This window comes from Leishmania mexicana, chromosome 33 (genome assembly GCF_000234665.1).
Source record: "Leishmania mexicana MHOM/GT/2001/U1103 complete genome, chromosome 33".
Taxonomy (NCBI): domain Eukaryota; phylum Euglenozoa; class Kinetoplastea; order Trypanosomatida; family Trypanosomatidae; genus Leishmania; species Leishmania mexicana.
This window is the reverse complement of record NC_018337.1, coordinates 199,347-216,278: the sequence shown is the minus strand read 5'-3', so window position 1 is coordinate 216,278 and position 16,932 is coordinate 199,347. Positions and strand designations below refer to the sequence as shown.

The 16,932-nt window shown below is 60.2% G+C and overlaps 4 protein-coding genes across 4 annotated transcripts in view; all 4 read right to left on the bottom strand.

Moving 5' to 3' along the window:
* Positions 1 to 1,213: 1,213 nt before the first annotated feature.
* On the bottom strand, positions 1,214 to 2,383 carry LMXM_33_0540 (conserved hypothetical protein; the record flags this gene model as incomplete). Its single annotated transcript, XM_003878591.1, has 1 exon — positions 1,214 to 2,383. One exon carries the CDS (start codon positions 2,381 to 2,383, stop codon positions 1,214 to 1,216), a length of 1,170 nt encoding a protein of 389 aa, XP_003878640.1.
* A 2,891-nt stretch (positions 2,384 to 5,274) lies between these two features.
* On the bottom strand, positions 5,275 to 6,747 carry LMXM_33_0530 (hypothetical protein, unknown function; the record flags this gene model as incomplete). Its single annotated transcript, XM_003878590.1, has 1 exon — positions 5,275 to 6,747. The coding sequence occupies one exon, from the start codon at positions 6,745 to 6,747 to the stop codon at positions 5,275 to 5,277; it is 1,473 nt and encodes a 490-aa protein (XP_003878639.1).
* A 1,796-nt stretch (positions 6,748 to 8,543) lies between these two features.
* On the bottom strand, positions 8,544 to 13,625 carry LMXM_33_0520 (hypothetical protein, unknown function; the record flags this gene model as incomplete). Its single annotated transcript, XM_003878589.1, has 1 exon — positions 8,544 to 13,625. One exon carries the CDS (start codon positions 13,623 to 13,625, stop codon positions 8,544 to 8,546), a length of 5,082 nt encoding a protein of 1,693 aa, XP_003878638.1.
* A 1,395-nt stretch (positions 13,626 to 15,020) lies between these two features.
* The window catches only part of LMXM_33_0510 (phosphoglycan beta 1,2 arabinosyltransferase,(SCA like)), a gene marked incomplete at both ends in the record, with an annotated part of 2,445 nt that continues 533 nt past the window's right edge, over positions 15,021 to 16,932 (bottom strand). Inside the window, one exon of the mRNA XM_003878588.1 lies at positions 15,021 to 16,930. Coding sequence (XP_003878637.1) covers positions 15,021 to 16,930 — 1,910 coding nt within the window. The remainder of the gene's footprint in view (positions 16,931 to 16,932) is intronic.

Here is a 16,932-nt window from a genome sequence, read left to right as displayed (position 1 = left end):
CAACAGCAACAAAAAACGAGCAGGCAAAACAGGCCAAGGGCAACACACGCCGACGCCGACACAGAGATACGCCACAGGGAAGATGGCGACGGTGTGTATGTGCGTGCGTGCGTGTGTGCGGTGGTGGTGGTGGTGTGTTATATGTGTTTAATAGCCTCGTGTGCGTGTGCGTGTGTGTGGACTTTGAATCTCCCGTTTTGTTTGTTTTGTGTTTTTCCTTCCGTATTCGCTGTGCGTTGCGCGGAGGGCCGCAGGGGCAAGGGAAAGGGAGGAGTACGGAGCGAGGCGAAGAGCACACAAAACGCCAAACACGCTTTATAAAACAGCACAGATGACAGGGATGGAGCGAACACCCACACAAATAGACGTGTAGAAATTATGATGAGTGACGCGGAGGATGTCGTGAAAAAAAAACGAAGACTAAAAGGGACAGCGCCGCGCGAGAGAGAACGAGGAGGAAGACAGCGACAGAGCGGGAGGGGGAGTCAGAGTGCAAGGGAGAACATTGTGGGCAGAGACGCAGTGCATGGGCGTACTGCGCACAGGGAGAAGAGCGCGAGGTGGTACGTTGGCGTGTGTTGTGCGTGTGGTCCGATGCCGTTTTTTTTTTTGCTTTACCTTCAGCTCTTTTACTCTTCACCGAATCAGTACAGCGGCGAGTGATGCGTGCGGAGCCGTAGAAAGCGGGGAGGTGCTGGGGTGGTTGCTGCTGCACTCACTCTTGTCGTGATTGCGCGAAAGCAGAGCTTGTTTTCGCCCCTGTGTGTATGTGTGTGTGTGTGTATCCAGCTTCTTCTTGAGCTCGTCTCTCGTAACGGCGACGAGAGTGCACAGACGAGGGAGATAAACGCGAAAAAACGGCAAAAAAGGCGAAAGAAGAAGCACATCGCCAATATAGGGAGAACGGAAACGCATAAGAAAATGTCGAGGGCGTTGACACTCACACACACACAAACACGCACGCACGCTGGTGTTCGTGTGTCTGTGCTCAAGATGCAAGCTCAAGGTCACCTTCAGCAGAAAGATGGAGAGGGGCAGAGAACACCTTCCCCCCAAAAAAAACGCCAGGGATTATCACGCAGCAACACGCGAAAGGCTTGCCTACGTGACGGCAGTAGTGCGACAAGTTTTATTCAGCACCATGCACGTGAAAGGCCACAAACGCGGATACGAAAAAGAAACGGCAGCAGCGACTCTTCGATCCCTTCATTGTCTATCGGAGGTCCTCGGAGTCCGTCTCGGATGCGTCCACCGGCGCTTGTGACGAGGACGGCGGCACAGCTGAGCGTTCCGCACCGCCGGCAGCTGCCACTGGTGCCCCCGCCGCCCTGGAGTGCCCCTTGCCCTCGAGTGTCAGCTTCTTGGCAATTCGAGACACGTCTGCTGCGAGGAAGTTGAAGCACGAGTTCATCTTCAGTGCTTCTTGCAAGGCATCCTCGTCGCGCTCGGCGTAGGCGGCCAACAGCGCCGCCGCCGCTCGCTCCTCTGACGAGTTGCAGAAGCCAAACACAGCCCCGAGACGACCCATCTCGATGCTGGCCCACGTGTACCCGTCATCGACGGACGTGCTGAGGCAGAGCACGATAATCTCCAGCCCGGCCTTTGCGGCGTTGCTGGGTTGGTTGAGAACGCGGAAGAGGTTCTTGCCGTCGTCGTACGTGCCGTCGGCTGGGGTGGTGGAAATAACGCCAATCATGCGCTTTTCAACTTGCACGGCGCCCTCGACGTCGCCGGAGCGGAGGCAGAAGAGCATGTAGGATCGGTAGATGTCCGGCAAGTCGAACGGCTTCGACTCCGTCGCCTCCCAGTTGCGCTCCATCAGCTCTATAACCTCCGGAACGATGCGTTTGTACTCCTTTTGTAGGTACGCCGTATCGACGGTGGCGGCGCCGCTGGTGCCGGGGCGGCGGTAATGCGCCGTCGCAAGGGAGCGCGAGATTAGGTCTGCGGCCTTCTTAAGCATCGCCGCCTGCTTCGACCCATTCGTGGCCACGCCATACAGCTTGGATGCCTCCTCGTAGGCGTGAATCGCGTCCTGAAAGAGATGCTCGCTCAGCTGCGTTGTCATGCCGGCAGTGCTGCCACTTGACATGGTGCTCTGGGACTCACATATATACTGGGAAGCAAGGTCGCCCAGCTTCTCCATCGAGTTCGCGGCGTTGAAGTGGTTATGGGCTTTACTGTGAGCCTCAGAGGCTTGCGTCCAGGCCTCACGCGCCTTGGGATAGTTGCCCAAGTTTGTGTAGATGCGCGCGGCCTTGTCGAAGTCTTCGGCGGCGCCGCCGTAATTTGCCTTGAATTGAAACAGCCTCTTCTCCAGCTGTTTCTTGCCGCTCCTCATGTAGCCCTCTGCCTCGGTCTCCTTGGCCGACGTAGAGTGCATGATGACTATATCAGTGGGCTGAGGTGGGGTGGTCGCTTGTTGCGTACCCATGCTCCAAGAGGAGGAGAAGACACGCGTGCAAGTGTGTGCATAAGCGCAGGAGAAGAGGGGATGTAGGGAGACACGGTAACGGAGGATGAAGAGAAACCGAACGAACGTCTCGGAGGAGTCGCATGTGTGACGGACGCACGCCCACGCGCATCACGCACCCACCAACATGCGTGCCTGCTTCCATTTCACGTCAGGGTGCGTGTGGCCTACAGGAGAGCAGCAAACGCGGGCGGGATGGGAAGGGTGGGACACGAAAGAGGCCGGTGAGCCAACATATGCGTTGCCGTGAGTGAGAGAGAGCACAGGGCCTTTAGAAAGCAGTGCAACGTGCCCCCCCTCGTCAACAACGAGCCGGGCAGAGAGGAACGGGTGTGTGAGGGGGTGGGTGGGGGGGGAGGGGCAGAGCTGAGCATAGGGTTCTGCCCACTTCCAACACAGTGCGGCATCTTCAAGTTAACGGAGTGGCGCAGAGCACACATGCTGCGCTGTGTGCACAAGTCAGGGAAGACGTTCTTTCGACATTTTCCACCCCTCGTCGAGTGAGCGGCGCACCGGACAAGACGGCGGCGTCGTGATGCGCAGCCGCGCTTGGAAAACATGCGTGCAGCACTGAGGTTAGCAGAGGACTGAGAGAGGGTGGTGGTAATGGGTGGTGGGGGGGGCGTGTGGGCAAGGAATATAAAACAAAAGGAGGGAGAGATACAGGAAAGCGAATGAAAGCCAAACACAAAATCGTAAAAACACGCGAGCAGGAGAGAAAGGACACAGCCCCACACACTAGCGTCAGCGGCAGCGAGTATTAGGGAGAACGAGAGGCGACGGACTCTCGGCGATTGGGGGAAGCACATACATACACGCAGTAGAGATGCCTCTCCCCCTCACATGCACAATCAGTACGCGTGCAAGGCTCCTTTAGCGACCACGGGAAGCGAGAGGCGAGAGAGAGAGAGCAGAGATGGAGAGAACGAAGGAGTAGGTCAGCAGGCAGCTGGAAAACAACTGGTCATCCGGGGTGTCAGGCGAACATAGCGAGGGCGTTTGCACTGCTAAAGCACTTGCCGTTGCCTGTCTCGCCGACATCATCATCCGCATCAGTGTTTCACACGAAGCAAGGCAGCGCGAAAACCAGGACAACACTGCGAAACACAAACAAATCGGCACAGAAGCGGCGAATTATTCTTTTCTGCAACGTGCCGCTCCACCACGACCGAGCCCACGCGTGTACGCACATAGCCACAGCCCACCCACCCCTGTCGCACGGCGGCCACATCCGCGCCGTCCGCGACGAGCCGTTGTGCCGTCGAGTCGGGCCATGCTGCTAGCAGGCTCGGCTTGTCCTTCCCCGTATCGCCCTCGCACGCGTGCAGCGGGACCGGCGCTGGCCTAGGTGCGTGTCGCATGGGCCCAGGGAGGAGGAAGTTGGCCAGCCGCAGGCCTCGCACACATGGACCGTGGGGCCGACCCATACGCACCTCTCCGAGCCTTTGCTCTCCATCACTCGCGCTCCTCTGACCTCTGGATGTCTTGCCTGGATGCGTTCCACCATGCTAACCACCGCTGGCAGCGCGCGCGCAGTGCTCGCATTCTTGCATCATGGGGCCTGCTCCAGGGCGGCTTGCCCGCGTGTGCCGCGATAGGCGGAACGCTACCATTCGTCTGCGGCCACAGGGCCACTTCGTTTTCCCCGGAATCCGCACGCCTTTGACAGGAGCGCGTGTGTGTCCATAATTGTTGAATCCTCAGCGCGTTGCGTAGTTCGTTTGCACAAGCATGATCATGACCGTGAGTCTCTCCGGCACACTGCCAGCCCAGACTTCGCCGACACCACGAGTCCGAAACGGCGCCCGCGGGCAGGCTGCAGGCTCTTGGTATCTCCAGAAAGAGTGGGCACGGGTCCATGCTATCACGGGGAGGTGGCCGGCCACCATCGGGGACAAGCAGAGAAGGAAGAAAAATAAAAAAGAGTTAAGCCAGGGCGAAGCCCCCACAAGAAAATGAGATACATGCTTAAAAGGACACCGGCGATACGCACAAAGGGCGGGGGACGGTGTGCCATCGTTGTCAGACCTGCAACCGCAGCGACATCTTTGCCCCCCCCCCCTCCCCCTGCGTGCAATACGCTCGCAAACAGATCGAGAATATGACAGGCTGACGGAGAATTGCCACCACCACAGGGCGCCACCCCATGGCGATGGCACAACGGCAGCGGCGAGAAAGTGCGTGGTTCGGCGTACGCTGACATCATGATACACACACACACACATTCACGTCCGCATAGCAGCAAGGAAGGGGGGGGGGCGGAGAAAACGCCGTCGCCGCAGCGCGTGACCCCCTTCACCTTCCCCATGTATTTTTTTTTGTGTGGTCTCTTGGCGGTGCGCTAGGCAAGCGCAGCACTGTGCTAGCCGTGCCAAGAGAGCGAAACGCAAAATAGAAACAAAAGAGGTTGACTGGAGGACGATCGAACAGAGGAATGAAAGACGTGGCAGCCGAGACTGCCTTGAAGAGCATGCAGAGAAGAGAGAAAGCGTTGATTGGCACCGTCCACGTTTGTGCATGCGTGTACATATAGCAGTGGCGCTGCATGGCGTGGAAAAATCCCACGAAGCTCTGCGGTCTGCGGAGGCTTCGAGCAAACATCCGAAAATGAGCGCCAACGCTCGTGGACAAGTGTGTGGAGCGCGCCCCGCTCCCTCCCCCCGTTCCCGGAACACTCCGCTCCCCATGATCACCACGTGAGTCCAAGAAGGTCACACACATATACGCACACAGACACACACACACACAAGACGAGTCGCTGTTTTCCGTTCTTCGTCTTGCTTCGGCAAAGCAGAAGTTTATCATGCAGGCGGAGGGGATAGTATGCTTGGCGGCGCAGACCGTGAGGGCGGCTGTGTGTCCCGAGCCTCGTCGCTGTGGTGGTATGGAGGCGGTGGAGGCATGCGACGGGGAGCCTCAGCGCCGGTCCAGGCGGACTTCTCAGCGGTCAGCATTGCGAAGGCTGCGTGCTGCTCTGAACTGACCGTGTGCTTGTCGGCGGCTTCTATCGGTGCTCCCAGCGCGGCGGACGACTCCACGGTCCTCCTAGGCTGCGACCTGTCCTCCGCATCTGTGTTGTCCATTGTATACACACGGTCCTTGTCCATGGAGAGCGTGCCTTCTTCATCGTTGCTCGCCTCCACCGCCTCGCATTCGAGCTCGACCTCGCTCGTGGCGGTGAAGGCAATTGGCCTCTCCACGACGTCCCCGAGGCCGCACGCCACGCCCTGGTCATCCACTTCTGTCTCTTCTGAGCCGAACTCAGAGAGTGCGGCGGCGGTACCGATCTTGTCAGCAGCGTTAGACGCGTTCGCGTACCTCTTGTGCCGCAGCACATCCGTGCCCAGGCGTAGTGGGCGGTACACGCGCGGTGACACGTCGGCCCCATGCGAGGTCTCCCAGTGCAGCGGTGAGCCTTCCAGCAGACTCGCCTTACTCCAGCTGATGGGTTCCACCTGTGAGAGCTCCTGGATGGGGCACGCCAGAGGCGATGATTGAATGCCATTGGGATCCATCTCCTGTGCTCCCTGGGGCTGCTGCTCGGGTGTGATCGGGTTAATGAAACCACCGACTTCTTCCGGTGAGATGCCATGCAGCGCCTCTGTTTTATTGAGAGCCGACGACTTATAATGCTGAAAAATCTTCTCCCCTGAGCTAGACGTGGGGCTGTCCACTTGCTCTGGGGCAACGGTGGCGGCCATGGGCATCTCCGACGCTGGGTTGGCTTCGTCGACGTCGTAGGCGTTGGGGTTCATGTCATTGACCATCTCCGGTGGCGGTGGCGAGGAGGTCTTTGGGCCCTCCTTGGCGTGCGTCTCGGCTCCCGCGGCCGACGGTGATCCGTCCTTGCCCATGCCCATCTCCACCGGTGCATCCTTGTCGGCATCAATGGAAAGCGCGGTGGGATAGCGCTGCTGGTCCTCCTGCTGGCTGCGTATCATGCCAGCTAGCAGGTTGGGCTCCTTCTCCTCAGTCGCCTCCTCGTCTTCCTTTGCCGCTGCCACAGAAACCTTCTGCTCCGCGTTGTCCGTCGCCCCGTGTTGGGCTTGATCCGCCTCGTCGACGCCGCGCTGCTCGCTCTCCCGATTCGGTTCCTTGCGAGTAACGGAGTCAGTGGAGGCGGCCGGTGGCGGCGGTGGTGGTACACGCTGCAGCACTCGAGCGTCATCGGCTGGTAGCGTCTTGCCGCTCTCATCTTTTGGGGTTGGTGGAACCTCCTCCACCTGCGCCGTGCTTGGACAGCGAGCACAACCCCCCTCGCCCTGTGTCACCATCGGTGCCGTGGCACGCTCAGGGGTCACATCTGCAGAAGAGAATGTCGGCGCGGAGGCGGCAACCAGCTGCTGCTTCGCCGTCTCACCCTCTGATCGCTGCTGCGCGGGTGCGATGATTTGGATCTCAGCTGGGGTGCCGGTGGCGCTCTTCGTGGTTGACAACGGCTCCTGCTGAATGGAGGAGTCCGCGTCTGAGTCGCCACTGGAGTCATTCTCTTCCCCCGCGTGCAGCGTCGGAAAAGGTTGCGATGGAGGCGAGGTGAGGATCTTGCGGTCTGTCTGTGCAGCAGGCGGGCCTACAGCTGGAATGGCAGTCGTTGGCGCCTCCTCCGTGCCATACATACGTGGAACAGAGCTTGCAGAGACGCTGGGTTGTTCAGCCCAGGGAGGGTCTGGCGGGATCAGATCCACAATCGACCTTCTGGGGAAAGAGTAAGAAGGGATTGCGGGCTTTGCTGTCGTCTTTCTCGGGGTGGGCGGTGCGGCCGACGCTGCGTCGTCGGCGGTGTCACTCGCGCTGCAACACGAGCCCATCGCACCCCTTTACTACTGTAATGTAGGAGTGATAGAGAGAATGCGTTTTGGTGTGTGTGTGTGGCGCGACTCACAAAGTCCCAAGTGAGATGGACAACCCCCTATCCACCCGCCCATATATATATATATATATTTGGACGGACGGGCGGACGGGGGACGCGCAGAGGAGGCACCACTCACAGAAAAGAGAGTGTCCGGCTAGGCTGCGCGGTCTCTAGGCGAAAGACGCTGTTGGGAGAAACGACTGGTGCACAACAATCCTCTTCTCCTTTTACATGTACATATATACATATATCAGCTTCTGCGGATGTGGCGCGTGGCGTGACAGCGGCGATGAAGTTCAGGGTGATGGTGGGGCAGTGCCGTAGAGCACACTGGAGAAGAAACAGAAAGACACACACTGTAGGGCAAGCGAGAGAGGGGGCGAGAGATGGGAGATGCACGGTTGTACCACCACGGGATATATACATGACGGCTATGATTCATCACACCGGTCCACACGTTGGCTACTCTACAAAGAAAAGGATGACGAAACGGCCTTTGCTGGCGGTGGTGATACCAACCGAGCTGCATCAGGGGGAGGGGGGAATATATCTTGGCTGAAAAGGAAGCTGAGAGTGGCTCGTGCTGAGTGGGCTGGTCGTGCGCACGGAGGAGCTCATGGGGAAACGCGCCGCCGTGCGTGCAGCAGCAGCGTCTTGGGGTGCTAAGGCTTCTGCGTCCCCTCTCGTGCGGCCGACGAGCTCGCACGAGGAAGAAGTGGCGCACCATGTCCAGCGGGTCTTCACTTTTTTTCGTGACCATCATGCGCACATGTGTGCTGCTGGACACAGGTGCATACCTGCGCAGCACTTGTGACTGGGTGCAAAGCTCGGCCCCACACCTCTCGGCGCCTCTCTGGCGTGAGGCTTCACCATCTCTACCTCAGCGCTGGAGATGCAGTGAGACCAGTGGGAGCGTGCTGGTGCATGGATGTGTGTCTGGGCTGTGTAGAAAGCTCAGCTGCCGATTTCGTCCTCGACTCTCTAAAGCAGTCAGGCAAGGAGAAAGGCTGAGTACACACACACACACACGCATGCATGCATGCACAGTGCGACTGCCGGAAAGACGGGGGCTGGCAACAATTGAAAACCGCCGTTTTACAGCCCTTGCGGCATCCTCATCGCCACCTCGCTGTTTGCATCTTGACTGAACGTCGGGGCAGCACACGGCAGCCCACAGCCCCCCCCCCACTCCCCGTCCCCTTCCTACCGCCTCTCCCCTCAAAACCGTTCTGAGTACCAGAGTGCCCCGCCTTCGTCATCTCCGTCATCAGAAGCATCATCGCAATGCTCGTCTGAGAGGGTTGAGGGAAGAGAGTGCAGGCTGCGTGACAGGCTGCTGTGCTCGGGAGAAGGAGACTCGTCGTTCTTTGGGATGACGATGACGCGAGGCGGGGCGACCGGTGGGCGGTGCTGCGGCACCACAAGGTGGCGTCGCGGCGACGTAGAGTCGATGCCCGCATCCTTCGGTATTGATTCCGCAGGGATTGCCTTCAAGTCCGTATTGCTATCACCAGGATTCTGCGCATTCTCGTCCGCGGCTGCCTCTCGAGGAGGAGAGGGTGAGATAAGCCGTTGGGGGGTGGGGCGCTGCGACTGCAGTAGTAGCGACCCCTCCACCTGGGCTGGCAAAAGGAAGTTCACGACCCTCTCGGCGCTGCTACGCGGCGACACCGCAGCATCTCTGGAATGGAAGCTGTCGGCCCCATCCGGTGACACCACGTCGTTCTCAAGCACTGGTAGTTGCACCGACACGCGACATGCCCCCGCAGACGACACTGCTGACGCTTCTCGTTTCTCCTCGTCCAGGAATGCCCTAGTGTTGCTCCGCTTGCATCGGTCACCGCTGTCTTCCTCAGGGTCTCGCGGTGTGCTCGGCGCCGGCGAGGCAGACCCACTGACGTGGAGGCTGTCTTTGTAAAGAGCGCGTTGGTTGCTGGGGTCGCCGTGGTCGCAGCGGACGGTGTGCGCTTCGAGGTGTAGGCGGCGCAGGGGACTGCGGATCTGCGGCTGCACTGGTGTCTCAGCCGGTGTGAGGGGCACCTCGCTGTCTGGCGCTGGTGCACTCAGAGAAGAAAGGCTCGCGCTGGCCACAGCGGTGATGAGTGATGTGGCTATGGGCCGTGAGCAGTGCACCCTGTCATTCGATGCGCCACGCACTCCCGCCTCGCTGCCGGACGTAATGACCGGCATGCCGAAGCGGTCGCTTACCACCAGTGCAGCGGCTGCGGACGTTTCGGTAGAAGTCGAGAGCATGACTGGGCTTGGGCTTTGCAATGAGTGGCGCGTGGGGTCCCACAGAGGTGCTGAGGCTGCGGCGGCCGAAGCGGAAGAGGTGGTCTCCTTTCCTGAAATAAGTGCCTCAGGGCCGGCACTGCTGCGGCTGCTCTTGCTTAGGCTGCGCGTGCTGTGCTCCTTCGGCGACAAGGACTCGCGAACTCCCTTCACTGCAAAGCGCTGAGAGTTGACCCTGCCGCTTGCTCTTCTTGTGCTGCTAGTGACGCCAGTCTGCAGTCCGGCAAACTGCCCAGATGCAGTGCACCCTGCTAGGGAGACCAACGCCGATGCTCCTGCCTTTGTCTGGTGGTTGTGCGTCCGCGGTGGCAGTGGCTGTGGGGGTAGCTGCTCCGCATCACCCTCCTCGAACAGCGTGGTGGGCTGCACGACAAAGCGTTCGATGGACGGAGATTCCTTCGGTGGCGACTTGGAGAGAGACGAGGCGAGCGGTACGGCATCCGGGAAGTGGATGTTGACGTCGGAGGCGTTCCATGAGCTGGCGGAGGCGGATCGCATGGGCTTGCCCAACTGCACCACCGGCACACAGCAGGAGCTGCTGCCGTCGGTACGCAGAGAGGGGCTGTGCCGGCGCGCGTACGGCTCCTCCGCGATGACCGCGGTATCATGAGTGTCCCGCAGGTAGTGCGAAAGGAGTTGCTGCGGTTTCATGCGACGCGGGGCCCGTGGTGAGTACCGGCGAACCCACGATGCGACTCTCTCAGCGACCGGGGTCTGAGACTGGCTGGCCAGCGAGGATGTCATTGTGGCTGGCAGGCGCTGTGATTTGGGTGAAGGGGAGTGCACCGCGAAGCTCGAGATGCACGACTGGGAACCGTCGATCATGCGCTTTGTTATGGTGCCGGCGCCATCCTCATGCAACACGATCATAGTCTCCAGGGCAGTCGTTTCTTCAACGTCCTGCAGAGTGGCGTCGACCTCCGGGTCCACATACTCAGAGATGAAGAAGGGACGGCTGAGGGTGGAGGTTGCGGTGGCTGGCGGGTGGAGCGGAGCCCGGCCGTTCGAGTGCGAAAGGCTTGACGGCGATCGCGCGCGTGGCAGCGCTACTGGCGAGACATCGTGGGTGTTAGTCACACTTTTCGATAGGCGCCGCCGCAGCTGCTGGCGGGTCGCCTCCAGAGAGTTGCAGTACTCTCGCAAACGGCGCACGGTGTTCCGTGTGTAGGAGGCCGACGTGTGCAGCTCAATCACCGCGGTCCTCTCCGAGGACAGCACCGACGCAGTGCGATCCACTGCCGAGACCATCAAGGCATCGCCGCCACCGCCCCTTCCTCCCACATCCTCTACCTCGCCCAAGGAGGGCAATTGGGTTCTCGCTGTCTGGACCTGTTTACTGTAAGTCGGGTAACGACCACGTGGCGCGGACGATGCGCTTGCCTGACTTGTTCCCCTCACGTGCGCAGGACTGCTACAGTTGCTGATGCTTCGACCCTGCTGCCTCTGCACCGAGAATGACAGCAGCGGCGTGGCGTCTGTTGCCATCGCACTCAGAGAACACTCACTGTCGATGCTGTGACGGCTTCGCGCTGTCGATGTTATCGGGGTGGCCGCAGCGACGCCTCTGCCGTCCCCATTGGCCGTTCCTTGCCACCTGTGATGCAGTGCTTGATGGCGCGCTTCCAGCGTCCGGAGAAGTGCTGACGGTGACGGTGCAACGAGCTCTGTCTGCGCACTTGCGTCGGCATGTGGCGAGGAGGACACAGATCGCAGCGCTTCCGTCGCAGGACCAGGTGCCTCTGCCATGCTGGCTAGCCGCAAGTGCCCTGGCGATCGATGCGCTCTTGCGTCTGTCGCCGCATCTCGCGCGGCTGGGCGGCACTGAACTCCCACTTCGGTGCGCGACACGGCCGATGTCGCTGTTGTTTCAGCTGACTCGGTGCTCGGTGGAATTGGTGTGTCTGCTGCCGCGGTGCACAGGGGAGCGCCTGGATTTGCACTGGCGTGTTCTTCTGCTGCGCCATCTCCTTCGCCACTGCCGCTGCATCGGGGGCTCTCTTGCGACAGGAAGGACGTCGAGGTGCAGGACGCGGAGCGACCAACCGCTTGCGAAAGACGCGGCTGCCGCTTCACGAACACGCGCGACTGAGACTCAGGTGGGTGCTGGATCTGAGTGGAGGCTACTGTTCGGAAAGGGATGGTGTGGGGGGTACGAGTCACCGCTTCTGCCGCCAAGGAGGAATTGCGCACACGCCGGTGGGCCAGAGGAACAGCGACAGGGTGAGCCTCGTGAGGTTCAAGGGCTCTATGTGGATTCCAGCTGTGCACCTGCCACCACAAGTGTTGGTTCTCCTTCTCCAGGCGGCGAGCCTTCGAGAGGAGGTAGTCGATGGTGTGCCGCAACACCAACGAGTCCACAGGCGCGACGCTCTCATCCCGGTACAAGGCGCCGTGCGACGGCGCAAAAACACCCCCCATCGGCTTCAGCAGCAAAAACGGCGACGCAATAGTGTGCGAGCGTCTCTGCTCGCGCGGGGGAAGGTCTGCAGCATGGGAGGACACTCCGTCCGCGCACTCGGGAGACGTCTTTGCCCACTCACCGGAAGTGTTAAGTGAGGTGTGCTCGACTCCGGCGCCGCTGTTACCGCTGTTGCTTAGGACAAAGTCGAAGAGGCCGCGAATTTGGGACGGCGAGGCGCGCTTCTGGGTGACGTCGCTTGCCGAGTTCATCGAGGACGATGGCATGATTCGCGGCGGCGGCGCCTGGTCAGACGCAGTGCCCAGAGCCTCCTTGCTGGCTTCAAGAAGGGGCTCGCGCGTGGCGGCGACTGCAGCAGCTACGGGACCGATCTCACGTTTCCGTTCAGCGACAGCTTCGGCACTATCGGAGCGGCTTGGCCTTCTTCGGCGAGTCCAGGCGCGCGGTCGTCGACTCGCAGGACGACTTAAACTGGTGTTGGTACTTGCTACACTGGAGCTGCACACATCACCCGTCCCCTCTGCGATGCCATGGGGGGAGGCAACAGAGCAACAGCGTGGCGTCAACTCAGCGGAATGCCGAGCTGCTGATTCGGGAGCTACAGTGGCTGCGTTCCTCCTTGTTGCCGCCTCTGATGCATGCGGCAAGACGTGGGAGGTGGCGGACCGCTGCACTACTACGTACCTCGCCGGGGGCGTTGGCATGGGACGCTGCTTCGTGTTTTCGGAAAACACGGTCGCCGCTGACGGCGGCGCGTCTGTGTAAGCGCTCTGTACCTCGGCGCGGGCAATCATGCCCCGATTCATCGTGCCCTTCGCGTTCGGTTGTCGCACTTCGTAGCGACCCACTTGAGTCTGCTTCGGGGGTGTGGTGCCTTGTAGGATTTCATCCGACGACGACCCCAAGGAACGATTTGATGCCTCGGCCTTCATCGCTTTCCTTTGCCCGGCAGTGGCAGTGGCAGTGGCAACGGCACCACCCGACACATCGGATTGCCTAGAGCTACTCCAGCGTGGTACAACTATCGGGTGCGCCGGCAGGGATGCGACGTCTCGCTTCAACGTGTCCTCCTTCGCTGCCAGCTCGAACAAGCGCGTGCTTTTGGGGGCGCGTGACGGCGACAGCGTTACCGGGTTGGTAAGGCGCGCCAACAGCGCCGGGATGCTGTCGCGCAAGGAGGGCCCGTCGTAGAAGGCTTTAGGCGCCGAGGCAGACGACACGGTTGCTTTGGTCGTCTCTGCGGCTCCATATGTAATCGCGGAGGCCTGCGCAGAGTGAAAGGAGATCGGGGAGAAGCTCACATGGGGTGAGAGAAGAGCGCCGGTGACCCCACGAGGATTTTCAGCTCTCTTCGAGGTGTCCAAGGCGCGGCGGGGTGTAGGAGCGGCCGCGACCATCGCAGCGTCGCACCGCCTTCTTGCTTCATCCTCGCTACCGCCGCTACTCCGACAGCTACTTTGTGCGCTGCCGCTACACTGGTGCCCTCCATCGCGCTGGCACCCTCCGGCTAGGCCCACCTCACACCCTCTCTCGTGGCCATTAGTGTAGGGCCTCGGGTGCACATCACGAAGATGCTGATAGCGCCTCATGATCCACAGTTCCGACGGAGAGGCGTGAGGAAGAGAAGAAAAGGAGTGTGATCTATCTACCAACGAACTAACCAACGAACCAACCAAAGAAGCCGATCTAGTGGAGGGGGAGGAAGAGCGCGATGCTGATGGGGGAGAGGAGGAGGACGGGTGGGCCGGGAAGTCGGACGGAAGGTGATAGGCTAACAACGACGAAAAAGGGTGTGTGAGTGGGTGGGTGGGGAGTTGCGCAGTGATGCTTCAGCTCAAGTGTTCTCCAGGGGAGGGGAGGAGGAGGGGGACGGAGCGCCCGACGGGTCAAAAGAGTCCCTCAAAACTGGCGAGGAAAATGAAGGAGGAAACAAGCGTGCGCACGCACACACACACACACACACACACACTACAAACGGTCCGATGCTTCATGCGTGACGCGCCACTTCACGTAGACGGACGGCGTGTCTGCTCTGAGAGCGGCAGCAGGAGCACGTACACATGGGCATGCACATGCTCAATGGGTGTAGATGCCCTCGGTAGCTCGGGTGAGGTGAGCGCACAGAAAGGAGGAGGAGGGTGGATGAGGGGGAGGAGTGAGAAGTCACGTCCAGGAAGGTGGAGAGGGGGGGGGGACATGCATGAATATGTGTGTATCTCTATCCTCATACCACATGGTTGGGCTTGCATTCACTCGAGACCACCTATCGCGCATCCGCCTCACTGAAGGGCCCGTGACGGAAAGGACAACACCATAGAGCCTGTTCCCTCTTCTTATCGGCTTGGCGGTACATACCCTTTCCCCATCAAGAACCACAGAGTGCGCTGTGCTCTTGTCCGCCGAGGCGCTGTAAGCTGTGAGCTCGGCGTCTCCTCGTCTCCGCCTTTTGCTGTTTTCCTTGCACACGCTTGCACACGCGCTACACCTACGTATATGCGGTGATACACAGACACAAACGGTAGCATATGGGGTAAAGCGTTAGGACGTACTCGATCGACGCCAGCAGCGAGTGAGAGGGATCACGAGGGCATGAGAGCATTGGGGGAAAAACAAAACAAAAAAATGAGCCAAGTTGCTGTGCTACAGGAACTAAGACAAGGCGGAAACACACACACACACACACACACAAAGAGCTGCCAGAGCAGCTGGTTGCCTGCAGCGTAAGCACGACATGCGCAACAGACCACGGCGCGCGTGTCCAGGAGGAGATGCAGTGGGCAGGGCTTCGAATAAGAAAGCGCTCATGCATGGTGGTGGGAAGTGGGAAGTGGGGAGAGAAAACGAAAAACTCTTGTGCCAACGGCATCTTTCAAGAGGGGCTCCTGTCGCCAGTGGTGGCGGTGGAGTATGATCCCAGCCAGTGGAGGTGGAGGGGTGGGGGTGAGGTGACGGGGAGGAAAAGGCTCGAGGCTGGGCCGAGAAGCTCACATGTAGCCCTTGTACAGCATTTCGTAATACCCAGCGAGGACGCCGTGACACGGCAGCCCTCTGCCCAAACGGCGCAAGCACACGTTGATCGACACAGATGAAATGATGTTACCACGGAACACGCCCGTGTTACCGAGTATGAAGAAGTCGAATCCCAGGGCTAGGGCCTCCTGCTCCACGATGGGGTACAGCATCTCGATGAGGCTGGCCGTTGTCCGCGGCACATCGGAGATGGGGACGGGCTCGCCATCGGCGCGTTGCGTGTCCGTGGGTGGATGCTCCCATCTCGCCAGGATTTCTTGATAGGTCTGGAAGAGGTCTCGGCGGGGCCGGTGGTCGTAGAAGGCAGCATAGATGGGCAGGTATCCGCTTGCGGCGCGCTTCTTTAGTGGGTTGTACCGCTGCTGCAGTGCAGCTTGTAGTTGAGAGCCAATGGGACCAACCTGCTCGTCAAAGGCGATGTAGCCCCGCAGCACCTGCTTGTTTGGGGGCGGCACATGCGCAGAGCAATCTGATCGCGTTAGACCCCGCGCCTGTGGGGATCTCATCCAGCCCGCGTAGGTGTCGTAGATGTGCAACAGCGACACCGAATCCCATCCGCAGTCGTTCGCCAGTCGCGCTACCGTGGTGAGGGGCCGACCAGGAGTGGTGCTATCTTTTTCACCCGTCCCGTCAAATCGGTAGCGCGCCTCCGACATGGCGACAATGGTGGCGCTGGGGTGCTCGGCCTCCTCGCGACACGTAGACTCGCGACGGCGCACGTGCACACCAATTGTGCTCTTGTATCGAAAGGGCTGCAGGACGTTTAAAAAAGAGCGCTTGGGATCGGTGTTGGCTGGCCACTGGAGCTGCGCTGCGTAGAGTCGGTAGTACCGGCCAATCTCCACCGCGAGGGTCGACGACGGCCGCAGGAGGGCAAGCAGCCTGGTCATTTCCGTCAGCGTCGGCCGCAGGTGAAACGCTGTGACGCCCGAGATCACCACGATGCGTGGCTGTCGCCGTGAGGCTAACGACGACTCGCATCTCCCGTCACCATCGCCGTAGGTGCGCAGAAACGCCGTGGTGCACCTGCGAATCCTTTCCCACTGGGTTTGGTTCTTGTTCGGAGTGGGGCCGGCGAAGCCACTGCACTCCTCCGCGCTAGGCGGCCTTGCCTCGTGGAACGTTAGCGGCGATGGCACCAGTGAGGTATTGCCTGAGGTGTGCGCCGTCATCTCCCTTTGCGGCAACCCCATCGAGAACCAGTCATCCGCATCATACACAAACGCGCCATCCTTGCCCGGCACGCGAGGCATGGGTCCCCACGCGTAGCTGTCGTGCTCTTCTGTTGTGTTGAACAGCAGGTGCAGGTCTGCAGTGGCGGCAAAGCTGACCCGTTCCATACGCACCACCCCATCGCGCTCACGCAGATGCTGCAGTATTGGCCGCGCCTCGGCGTACGACAGAACACAGTAACGGCCGTTTCTGCGCAGGGCATTCCATCCGTACAGAAGCTCTGGATTTAGCTTCAAGTAGGACATGTACAGCGCCGGCACGAAGGGTGGCAGAATAAACGTGCGGTTCGATCTCTTGGCCAGCGAGATGCCGTTCAAGATCTCCTGCAGCTGATTGTGATGCCGGCCAAAGCGGCCAAGGTTTGCCGTGAGGAAATAGGTCGGGCAGTGCAGGTCACTTGTCAGCGGCGACGACGACTCTGTGGTCTGAGCCGCGTCCCTGGCGAAACGCATTACCACCCCATTAAGGTCCTCGGTAGTGTCAATTCTCCACGGCGGTGGGACATCGCTGTCTACGTCTGTGTCTCGAACGGCTGCTGTCGCAAAGTACGCAGGCGCGATGTACTGATTACCGTCACTGCCACCTCGGTATCCATCCTTAGCATCCATAGCTTCCCGTGACGCGACAGGGCAG